Source organism: Acinonyx jubatus, chromosome C2, assembly GCF_027475565.1.
Source record: "Acinonyx jubatus isolate Ajub_Pintada_27869175 chromosome C2, VMU_Ajub_asm_v1.0, whole genome shotgun sequence".
Lineage (NCBI taxonomy): Eukaryota > Metazoa > Chordata > Mammalia > Carnivora > Felidae > Acinonyx > Acinonyx jubatus.
This window is the reverse complement of record NC_069384.1, coordinates 107,478,796-107,490,967: the sequence shown is the minus strand read 5'-3', so window position 1 is coordinate 107,490,967 and position 12,172 is coordinate 107,478,796. Positions and strand designations below refer to the sequence as shown.

The window sequence follows — 12,172 nt, the reverse complement described above, 5'->3', positions numbered from 1 at the left end:
AGAACCATCTTTTCCCACAGCATACTGCTCTTGCTTCGTGGCTGCAATCTTCTGTTTCAGCACTCTGATGTTAAGGGTAGTTTTTAAAATTTCCTTCTCCCTGCATTGCCTCTATTTCCTCCAAGTTTCTCAATGCTATTTGTTTACCTTGGTCTCTGCATTTTATGGTCGAGGATTTCCTCAAACATGTGGTAAGCCTTGGCTATTTAAAACCCATTTTAAAATTAGCTATTGAAAAATGTATTTAAAATAAAGTCAGTAATAAATTGGTTGGAAGCTCTGTATTTACGAGCAGGCTGAGTGACTAGGGGGCTCGCTGTAGAATTCCCTGTCTGAACTATTTTATTAGATGTCTGATGCCTATATCTTCAGATTTGGGGGGTTTTCCTGGGACTGGTATATTAGTTTCCTAGGGCTGCTGTAACAAATTACCGCCAACTTGGCTTAAAACAATAGAAATTCATTCTCTCATAGCTCTTGAGACCAGAAGTCCAAATTCCAGGTGTGGGTAGAGTTGGTTCCCTCTGGAGACCCTGAGGGAGAATCTGTTCCATGCCTCCCTCCTTGCATCTGGTGGCTGCTGGCAAACCGTGGCATTTCTTGGCTTGGGGGCTTCGTAAGTACAGCCTCTGCCTCCATGGCCTTCTTCTGTGTGTCTGGATCCTCTTTTCTGTCACTTGTAAGAGCACTCATCATTGGATTTAGGGTCCACTCTAAATTTAGCATTATCTCATCTCAACATCCTTAATTTAATTATGTCTACCAAGACCCTATTTCCAAATAAGGTTACATTCAGAGGTACCGGGAGTTAAGACTTGGACTTATCTTCTGGGGCCACTATCCAACCCTCTATAGCTTGTCATAGTCTCCAATTTCCTATCTGCAATTTCCCTTATATAGAAACCTGGGAGCAGAGTGTTAGAAGAGGGTTATGATTCTCCCACACCGCAAAGACATTCATTTCACTCCTGTACTCGTTACCTATCGCTCTGAAACAAGCCACCCAAACTTAGAAACTTAAAACAACAACCACTGTTTTAAAATCACATTTGTGCAGGATGGCAAGTGGGACCAGCTTTGGCTGGACAGTTATTTTGCTGTTCTCACCTATGGATTATTCAAGTGCCTATAGGCACCTGGGCCCCTGACTACAGCTCAGTGTATAAGGGGGCCTCTCTCACATGTCTGTGGTTGGTGCTGGCTGTTGGCCCTGGGCCTCTTTCTCTGAGTAGTGTCTCATCCACAAAACCTTGGCCTGGTTTCCTCACGTGGTAGTCGCACAATTCCAACAGGGCAAAAGTGGAATCATCAAGGCTCCCGGAGGCGTAGGTTCTTTGTACATCACATCTGCTACAATCTATTAGTCAAACCAAATCCCCAAGCCAGACAAGATTAAAGGGACAGGAAAACAGATGGGAGGAGAGGCAAAGTCACCTTGCCAAGGGGCATGCATATAGGAATAGGAGAATTGCTACAGCCATCTTCACAGACTATCTACCACAATCCGCATCTTTTCAGTACTCAGGTGTGCCTGGTATGCCTCAGTGTAGACCCTTCTGGGCCATCTTTCTCCGGTTCTGACTTTTACTTTTAGGCCAGGATGGCGGAAGGACAGTTGCTCTGCTGCAAGAAGTAGGAGACAGGATCTAGAGCCCTACTTCCAACCAGTACTTGGGTTTTTGACACCTTCTCATCTCGTATTTTCAAGAGCATCACGTGACTTCAATTGTTGAGCTTTTCTGGGGTTCCCCTGGGCTAATGAAATTACTTCATGGTTTCCTGCTCTGTGGGCTTGAGTTTCAGTGCTCTGAGGTCTCCTTTAAATCAGACAAATTTCAAGATTTTGTTGTTCCTGTCTCCTCCCCTGTTCTCTTTGTCCTATAGTTTTATACAGAAGAAAAAGACTCTTCCCTCTATTTTTGGTTAATTTCAGAAGGGAGTGGAGAAACATTTCTCAGTGAATGGCCCTTCAGTTTTCAACCAAATAAGTAAGAATTTTCCTCCCCAAAATGGCTACCTCTGACTCATCTTGAAATTAAAACACAACTTTCAAAGCATTTGAAGGTATGACTATTTCACAGAAAAATGCCATTTGGAACTATATTAAAGGCTGCAAAAATACTACAAGATGTAATTACTCTGAAAAGTCTCTCAATTGCTTCAACTGTGAATAATTAAGTAAATGAACAGAAACTCAGGAATGACTCTTAAAGGAATGCTTTTATGATGAAGAAAATGCGTTTAAAAAAAAAAAAGATAAAGGTACACTAGCCCCAAAAGGGATAGTTATAAGCAAAGAAGAGTTTCTAAGTATTTATCATAGAGAGGTAAAGTTAGAATGACCATGACTCTCACGAAATCATTCTGGATTCAGTAAAGAATAATGAAGGGAGATGGTACAAACAACACTGGTAACTGGATTAGAAGAATCAAGGGAATATTTTAGCGGAGAGTTTAAAGACACAAAAGGGGCAACTGTTAGAAGTGCCACAATGAGATAATGTATAGATCTATGTCAGATAAACGCAGTTACAATAAGAAGAGGGCCCTCCAGCATGAGATCAGTAAAGCTCTGAAAACTCCCCTGGAATTAACCACACATATGTATATTTCAGATGAAAGTGATGCATAAACAGAAGCCTGCTTTTGGCTTATCCATGGAGATAGCCTTTGTGCTCAGGAAACAGCTAGCTGGTTTTTCAGACTGTAAGGATGCTTCAATAGTCCTGCCTTCTCTTCTTCTCGCCTTAAGCCACAAGAAACAAAAGGACAGAAAGAAAGTAGAGGCTTGTTAAGAAAGGCTGTCAAGGGGGATGGGGGAATGAAATCCAATTATAGCTCCAGAACCAAAACTCTGAAAAAGCATTGAATACGAAACACATTCCGCCCCAGTGACCGTAAATGGAGAGTAAATCTGGAGGAGACATAGACTGACGGTAAATGGAGAGTAAATCTGGAGGAGACATAGACTGCCTTTTGGCAAAAACGGGGGGGAAAATGAAACCAAAAAACCTCAACCAAACCTAGTACTCTGGAATCACAAGCTAGCGGATGTCAGTGATCTTTATCTGTGGTTGCAAGGAAGAATGAAAGAGAAATGTCAGCCAGCTGGTCTCTTCTAATTGGCACTTCTTTATGGATATAAAAGACAGAGAGAATTTCTCTTAGCACATACATGTTTTAAAAATGAAAGACGTAATCAAACAGCATTTGGACCTGTCAAAGGTATAAATTCAATTTTCAGAGGACTTCAGTGAAATAAAAGTCTGACCCAAGGGCCAATATTTGATTTCAGATAATCTTTGACATCACATATGGCCAGCAGTGATATTTTATTTCACAACTGAGTAAATCTGTAAGTTGAATACTCTGATGTCTACACCAATTTTATGCCATCAGAAATGAATGAATTACTGCCATATGAATGGTCAAATTGCCTCCAATTTGCTCCATTGTGAAAATCCCATTTTAAAATTCAAAATCCCACAAAACTCTTAACCAATGACTCTGATGCTGCACATTTTAGATTGTGTCCAATTTTTCTCTATTAATTTTTGTAATATGTTTTATTTATTTTTGAGAGAGAGAGACAGAGTACGAGCAGGGGAGGGGCAGAGAGAGAGAGGGAGCAATTTTTCTCTATTTTAAAACGCACAAAGGGCACCTGGGTGGCTCAGTCGGTTAAGTGTTCGACTTCGGCTTACGTTATGATCTCATGACTGGTGAGCTCGAGCCCCATGACAGGCACTGTGCTGACAGCTCAGAGCCGGCTTCCAATTCTGTATCTCCTTCTCTCTCTCTGCCCCTCTCCCACTCACACTCTCTTTCACTCAAAAATAAATAAACCTTAAAAATTTTAAAAATAAATAAAATAAAATGCACAAGTGGAGCACCTGGGTGGCTCACTCAGTTAGGCATCGGACCTCAGCTCAGGTCATGATCTTGTGGTTCATGAGTTTGAGCCCCACATCAGGCTCTGTGCTAACAGCTCAAAGCCAGAAGCCTGCTTCAGATTCCGTTTCTTCTTCTCTCTGCCCAGCCCTTCTCCCTGACTCACTCTCTGTTTCTATCTCTCGCTCTCTCTCTCAAAAATAAACATTAACAAAAAAATATTTTTAATAAATAAATAAAATGCACAACTTTACATCCTTTTTTTTCTGTACACAATTATTTCCTTAGAATGAACTATTAGTAAAACAAATTGGTCAAAATCTTATAAATTATATAAAATTTAATAATTAAACTATCTGATGGAAAGATTATACCATTCTACAACTTCACGAGAAATCTAAGAAATGGATACCATGTTTGATAGTATTTTTTTTTTAACTTTTATATGTCTGGTGGGTGGAAAATAGTCTTTTCATTTTGTTATGTATATTTGAATTACTAATGAAGGGTGAAATTTCATAGGTTTATTGAGTTTTTATGAAATTTTTCATGTTTCAAATGTTTTGCCTGTGTTTCTATTGGGTATTCATTTTTTCCCCTCAACTGCCTGTGACAGTACTTTCCATATTAAGGAATTTCACTATTTCTCCCTTTGTGTGTTACAAAAACCTAGTTTGTGCTACACATTAACTTTATGGCATTTGATGAATTGGACCACATATAAACTTAAAGCTTCAAGACATTAATATTTTCCTTTATGGTTTATGCATCTCGATATATGATAATTTTTTAAAACTTTCTTTCAGAGTACACCCATATGTAGCTTCAAGTTAATTTAGAAAATTAAACTGGATACAGGTAATTATCCACCAGAAGCAGATGTCATAGAACACTGGCTTCTGTTTTCCCCAATTAAGTCTACTGGTTGAATGTCAATGTAACCAAAAGGAGGACAGAAACACATGCCCCTTAGCAAGTGATATCCACTATTGCTATTCAAATGGACTAGGTTACTTCCACTTGTCCAAATGAATTTGAAGTCAGTAGCTTTAAATATTGTAATTTTAATTTGTCACACTGCTGTGCTTCTGAACATCTATGTCAAAGGGCCTTCACATTCATCATTACGATCGATGTCCAAGTTGACACTGTGAGGTAGGAAAGGTAGATGTAAGCTCCCTTTTACAGATAAGGAAATAAAGGCTCAGAAATGATAATGAATGATCTGCCCAAGATCCTCCAGCCAAAAAAGCTTGTAAGATGTGGAATGTAGGTCTCGTAGGCCCCTGATCTAATGTTCTTTCTTCTGTATTAGAGGAGCTCTCCAGGTGAGGGTGGAAAAAGTAGTTACCAGAGCAGAGAAGAGAGGAGTAGAGATGTATGTAGAAGAGCATATTTTCTGGGCAAAACAAAATATCTTTTATTCCATCTTATGTTCTACCTGTATTATAGCTAACTTTGTTAATGGAGAATTGCTCCCTTTGCCAAATTAGCAAACTAATTAAAATAACTGATTCTGATACAAGCATTTTGCTAACACTTAATCCTTAAGAAAGCAACATCAAAATTCATTAAATCTGATTCTCTTATTCCTAAAATGTGTGTGACTGTGGAATGGGGTAAAGTAAATTATTACCACATCTAGTATATTTTTTTTCTGACACCATCCAAGTTTTAGATTCTCCAGCACTAACTGGGTGTCCAACAACACAATTTGGTTCTGACACTAACTACCTGGAGTTAGCATTAGACCCCACAGGTTAAGGGTTCAGTCCCATAGACTGACCCATCTCAGATGCCAGCTGCAAATGAGGTGTTCAGGCTTCCCCCATTTCCGCTTGGCCTACTACAAATTTAGGGGCTCTATCAAAGAAAAAAACAGACCTAGACAGTAGTTAAAGCAAGAAAAACATATTTTAATCAGTAGCTATTGCAATAGGGGAAAAGAGAACTCAGTACTGGCTCAGTTCCAAATACAGGATGGGCAAGGGGATTTATAGCAAGGATCAGGGTGGAGTGGAGGGAACATTAGAGGTAAGTGGGATTCTGGCTAACCCTACCTAACAGGGTTCTTTGCTGAAGGAAAGAAAGTGATCAGATATCACGTGGGAGATGGTGAAAGATAGGGAATTTTATCAGAAATCGAGTTGATCAGATATCAAGGACGTGGGGTTTGGTTAAAGAGTCTTAGCAGGATTCTTGCTACAGCTGGACTCTTGAGGACAAGGCCCAACAACAGGGCCTAGTCAAAAAAGGACTCAGAAAAGCCTATCTAGAGTTTAGTCAAGGAAAAGTCTCTGTCAGTTCCCATAATTCACTAGAATGACTCACAGAACTCAGAAAAGTGCTTTATTTACTAGGACTGGTCTACTACAAAGTGTACAACTCATGAATAGCCTTGGGGAAGGTGGTCAGAGCATCTGTGCCCTCTCAGGGCATACCCCTTCCGCTTCCCAGTCCGTCCATGTCGCTTCGCCAACCCAGAAGCCCTCCAAACCTCATGGTTTAGGGGTCTTGGTAGATGTCCCATTATGTAGGCAAGATTGATTAAATCATATCCACCATTTGTGACATATTTAAAACCTAGAGGAAATTATGCTATGTGAAATGACACAGAAAGACAAATGCATGATCTCACTGGTAAGTGGAATCTAAAAAAGTCAAAATCATAAAAGCAGAGTAGAGTGACAGTTGACAGGGACTGGGGGGAATGGGAGGGTGTTGGTCAAAGAGTATAAAAGTTCAATTAAACAGGAAGAAGTTCTGGAGATCTAATGTATAGCATGGTGACCACAGTTAATAATGCTGCATTATATACTTGGCATTTGCTAAGAGAGTTGATCTTAAGTGTTCTCACCACACACACACACAAATCAGAACGGTATGAGGTGATGAATGTTAATTAGATTGACTGTAGTAATCATTTTACAATGTATACATTATATCAAAACCGTACATTGTACACCTTAAACATACACAATTTTCATTGGTCAAGTAATACTCAATAAAGCTAACACCCCCTCAATCACTCACTTATTCTTCTATTTTAGTGAGAAACAGAGTTTAAGGCAATATAAAAAAAAGTAGTATGAGAAGACCAGCTTTGTTGACCACAGTTGACCCTACATAGTATTAAAATCAAAAGTCTTGTTTTAAATATATTTAGGGATTATCTTTGCTAATCGGGACTTAATTTACTTAGTCTTCTCATATAATCGAATGTCAATTTTCTATCAGAGTTATCAACGAATTACTAGATTGCTAGCTAAAAATGATGTCATAGTTGGACCTCCTGGGTGGCTCAGTCGGTTAAGCGTCTGACTGTTGATTTCGGCTAAGGTCATGATCTCACGGTTCCTGAGTTCAAGCCCCATGTCGGGCTCTGTGCTTGATAGCATGGAGACTGCTTCAGGGTTCTCTCTCTCCCTCCCTCCCTCTCTCTCTCTCTCTCTCTCTCTCTCTCCCAGTCTCAATAAATAAACACTTTTAAAAAGTTAAAAATAAAGAATTATGTCATAGTTAACAAATGCCTATCTATATTATTAGTATAAAGAAAACATAACCATTATATGTACAATGAAACACATGAGTTAACATCCGTTACTTTGTGGAAAAATGTGCATTTCTACACTCAACATATTTAAGGTAAAAAACTATACAAGTGTTCAATTTATCACACCCTCTTAAAAGCTGCTAGAAACATGTTAGAAATAACTCATAAATAAGATTTTCTTGGGTGGAATTGTGATATTTACCCATCTATTCTAAAAATAAGGTATACCTATATCCAACAGCAGAAGAAGCCTGTATATTCATAAATATTTTCGAGTAAACATGTAATTCAACAGTCCAATGATACCTTTTGTTCCACCTTCAAAAACTGAGCCAGTTCTTCCACAGTTAGGTGATCTTTCTTGTCACTGTAGCTCAAGAGCAACAAATAAAGGTCCCGTCTCAATGACATCATTTTGTAAAAAACACAGAATTCTTCAAATGTCAAAGTTCCCTGATTCTCATCTGTATCAGCTTCCTGAAAGAGGCATAGAATAAACAAGGCAGTGTGAGAGTTTGAAATAGGAAATTCAGTACAGAGATGCTGAGAAATAATATTTACTATAAAAAGGCTAGAACACATATCACAAATGGTAAACACATTCTTTTAAAGCACACATGGAACCATTTAAAAAATGACTATTTATTAGGCCACAAAAAAAGTTTCATGTTATAAGCAATCAACCTTATAAAAACCAATTTCTCTGATCACAGCAAATTTATAAACCAACAAAGAAAGCTTTAAAAAAAAGTAACTAGAGGAAAATGAAGTTTTCAATTTATTAGAAAGCAAGGTAGATTAAAAATAGATAATAATTCAACTCAAAAAGCTAGAAAAATCAAGCTAAAGAAAATATAAGGAAAAAAATTATAAACAGAAGCAAAAAGCAATGAAATAAAGAACCAAATAGATACATCAGCAAAGGGAGAGCAATTAAACCAAAAGCTGATCTTTTGAAGAAACTAATGAAAAAGAAATCTTGGAGAAAATGAATCATGAACAAAAGAGAAAAAATATCCGACACATTATGAAAATACCAGTCTCTAACCAGCTTCTGAATATAATCCAATCAATACAGTTTTTAAATGTAACAGAATCCCTCCTAATCTGACAGACGTAGTTTATTGTTCTTACAGCTATCAGGAGCATTGAAACCTTGTTTCCTCTCCACAGAAGTCTGAAAAATCCATTTAGACTGATTTCTAGTTGAAATAATTTGTTTCTAGTAATTATTGAGCAAGAATCTTTCACCATGTATCTTCCTTCTGATTGGCTGAATTTGCCAGAAAACACTAAAATTGTTGGGGATATGTTATGAGCAACAAATCTATTTACATGATCTTCATTTTAAATGAACACAGTTGTAACCGAACGAAAACTGACAGGGAATGAATGGCAACTTGAAATGCATGGGTTTTATGACATATACTCAGATGTAGGGGGGTTAAACATAGCTTTGAAAGTCAACATGTTCATAAAAGATAGATTTTTTAAAAACTTTGTTAGCTTTGGGAACACATACTTTATGAACACATACTTTAGCCAATATTTAAATCATACACAGTTTCGTTATAGGGCAGATTGCTGTTGCCTTCTATCCTTTTAAAGGTAGAAGGAGAATGGTGTATAAAATATCCACATTTTTGCTGTATGAGATGCTTGTTTGTAGAATCACTGCATTTTAAGAAACTGGGTCTAATGTTCAAATTTCTGTCCTAATTTTGTTTCAAAGTATCTAACCCTGGATACAGAGAAGAAACATTTTTCAACTTCCTTGTAAATGCTGTAACAATTAAGAACAGTAAAACTCTCACATTAAACAACAGCATCTAAAGACTTCAAAAGGAGCTATCCATAACTGAATAGATTATTTTAAAAAATTTTAGTTGAATCTAGCTCTACAACAAAAGCAAAGAAACCTCTAGAAAGCCTTCAATGTCTGTACCAGCAATTCAGCCAGAAGAAGAATGTTCCTGAGACAATGCTAAGATCTTTGGTCCTCTAACTCCCATGAAGGGCATTTACACAACCCTGCTAGATGCAAGACCTACAGTGGAAATGTTCTATCTAGAAATGTTCTATCACTTCTGGCTTTATAAGTCTTTAAACCTAAAGGTCACAAAAAGACCCCCTGAAAAGTTTGTCTAAAGGATTTACTTAAAATGCATAAAACATTTGACGTAAACATTTCCTGATTTACCCTCTACAATGTTTAGTGCATTAGAAATAAAAAGGTGTTGGGGCACCTGGGTGGCTCAGTCAGTTAAGCGACCTACTTCGGCTCAGGTCATGATCTCATGGATCATGAGTTTGAGCCCCGCGTCAGGCTCTGTGCTGACAGCTCAGAGCCTGGAGCCTGCTTCAGATTCTGTGTCTCCTTCTCTCTCTGCCCCTCCCCTACTCATGCGTGCTCTCTCTCTCTCTCTCTCTCTCTCTCTCTCACACACACACAAATAAATAAACATTTAAAATAATTTTTAAAAGAAATTAAAAAGTGTCTGAAGGGGGAAAACATATAAGTAAAAATAGATCAATAGCTTATGTTATTTCTTTATCTTACTTCCAAAAAGTACTCTCACATCATTATTTTTGCATGTATAGACTTTGCCTTTCTCTTTAAGCTTGGGCCTTCTGATTTAATCAGCAGCTACTCTTCAGTAAAATGAGCATTTTCTATGAAAAGGAACAGATGGGAGTGTGGGGCTCACAACAAGCAAAAGTGAGATGTCACAGGGAGTACCAGGAACATGGCAAAACTTCCCATTAAGTTGAAGGACAGTTCACTTTCTTTGTGACAACACATTTCCCCTCCCAAGTCCCTCACTCCATCTCCAGGGTTCCTTCTATAGCATATTCCTTCGTCTTCTTTCCTCTCTCTTATGTTGTTCTCCAGTGCAACGGGACCAAGTTCCCTTCGCTGCAAACTGTGTCCAGCCAAGAGCTTCCCAAGCACAGGCCCACTGTAAGAGGTCACAGAATGGAGCCAGCCTCCACCATTCCTCACTGTCCCTCATCCCTCATGTCATTTGTGCCCTTCCCACCTCTAAGGACAAATGGTTAGAAAACAAAGGAAACACAAAACATTAACCATCACACAATTTCACACCTTCTGCTTATTTTTATATGTACAAAATATCACCGAGATACAAAATATCACTTAGAATAGAAAATTATCATAAAACATGGATTGTGGTTATGACTTATCTCCAAATAAGAGCACTTCCTAAATTAATATATTAGCTGTTAGTTATAATCTAACATTGTCTTTGCACCCACTTAACAGAGCTCACTTCTGCACCTCAGACAGAGGACTAAGTGCAATCCCAGCTGGGTGCCACAGAATAAGTCTGGGCCCAAGGATTTTCCTCAAGGACTGACCAACAGGGAAAGGGCATCTCATCTAATACCAACAGGCAGTTGAATAACTTCTGGAGAGCTCCCAAAATGGCAGGAGTATTGTAGCACTTCTGAGAATCATGGATTCTAAATCTTAAACTTCTCTGAAACAAAACAGAGTCTCTTGAGAACTTAATAAGTGCTGTTTTTTTCATGTTACTAAGTCTTTACTCTGATCCTCACAAGAGCTCTGTGAGGTAGACACATGAGATGTTATCACCCTCTCGAAGGGACTTCACGGAGTTTGCTCCAATATCTAAGTGCCAGGTAGTCTTATAATTACTCTCTGAAAAGAGCAACAATAAAAAAGCATTTTAGGAAGTGAAACTGTGGACACATGCTAAGTTTAGGAAGTCTTTTTTTCCTTCATGAAACAAAACACCTCTCTTTTCATCAAAGAAAAATAAAACACTACAGAGCAGGTGATACCAACTTCCAACATAACAAAATAGCCTTTGAAATATCTAAGTACATCAATAACATGCAACGTGTATTTTACAAAAAGCCAACCCATTTGTGAAAACATACCTGAAACATTTGTCGGACTTTTCTTCGGGGCAGATTGACATTTAGTTTATGCATCAACTGGTGTATCTCTTCAATATTCAATAAGCCATCACCATTCTTATCAGCTTCCTCAAAGGTCTGCTTTACCCACATGAAGAAAGGTCAAGAGAAACACTTTTTTCATGAAAATAAAAACTGCTCTCACAGAATACTCACAAGGACATTTATCATTAACACAGAGCTTGAGAAGAAATTCTTTGGAGAAGGCCCTGCCTGCAATCCATGGACTAGTGATCTGCTACCAGTGACAACAATCAACAGGGGAATGGGTGCTTGGAGGTGATTCCCTTCACTTTGAAATGAGAGTCAAACCAAGTTCTTCTGGGAGTTTGTTTAACTCACACATTTTTATCCAATCTGTAAAGGAATACGATGTGATGAAACCTCAAATATACCAAATTTAGGCCTTATCTTCTTCCTCTATGACCTTCCAGTTAGCGTATTTTTACCTTCACAATACCCCACACTAGACAACTTTTTCAGTTCCCCTCAGTCCACTCCTACATTTAGAAACTGTCTAGTTCAATCTCCTCATTGTTCAGATGAGGATATAAAACTAGAGGAAGAGAAATTGTTAAAAAATGTTGGTTTACTTAGAGAAAGAGACAGCAAGCAGAGGAGGGGCAGAGAGAGAGGGAGAGAGAGAATCCCAAGCAAGCTCCGCAATGTCAGTACAGAACCCAGCACACTCCATCCCCCCAGGCCCCCCAGGTCCCCCAGCAGAAATTTGTTAAGGATAAATTAGTAAGAGATCCACATTTTTGG

The 12,172-nt window shown here is 38.4% G+C and overlaps 1 protein-coding gene across 8 annotated transcripts in view; it reads right to left on the bottom strand.

Annotated features, from left to right (window-relative positions):
* The window catches only part of PLCH1 (phospholipase C eta 1), a 217,384-nt gene that overhangs the window by 65,912 nt on the left and 139,300 nt on the right, over positions 1-12,172 (bottom strand). For all 8 annotated transcript variants that reach the window (XM_027061565.2, XM_027061561.2, XM_027061568.2 and 5 more), the window contains 2 exons: positions 11,369-11,498; positions 7,751-7,921 (listed from right to left, as the gene is read on the bottom strand). In XM_027061565.2, coding sequence (XP_026917366.2) covers positions 7,751-7,921; positions 11,369-11,498 — 301 coding nt within the window. The remainder of the gene's footprint in view (positions 1-7,750; positions 7,922-11,368; positions 11,499-12,172) is intronic.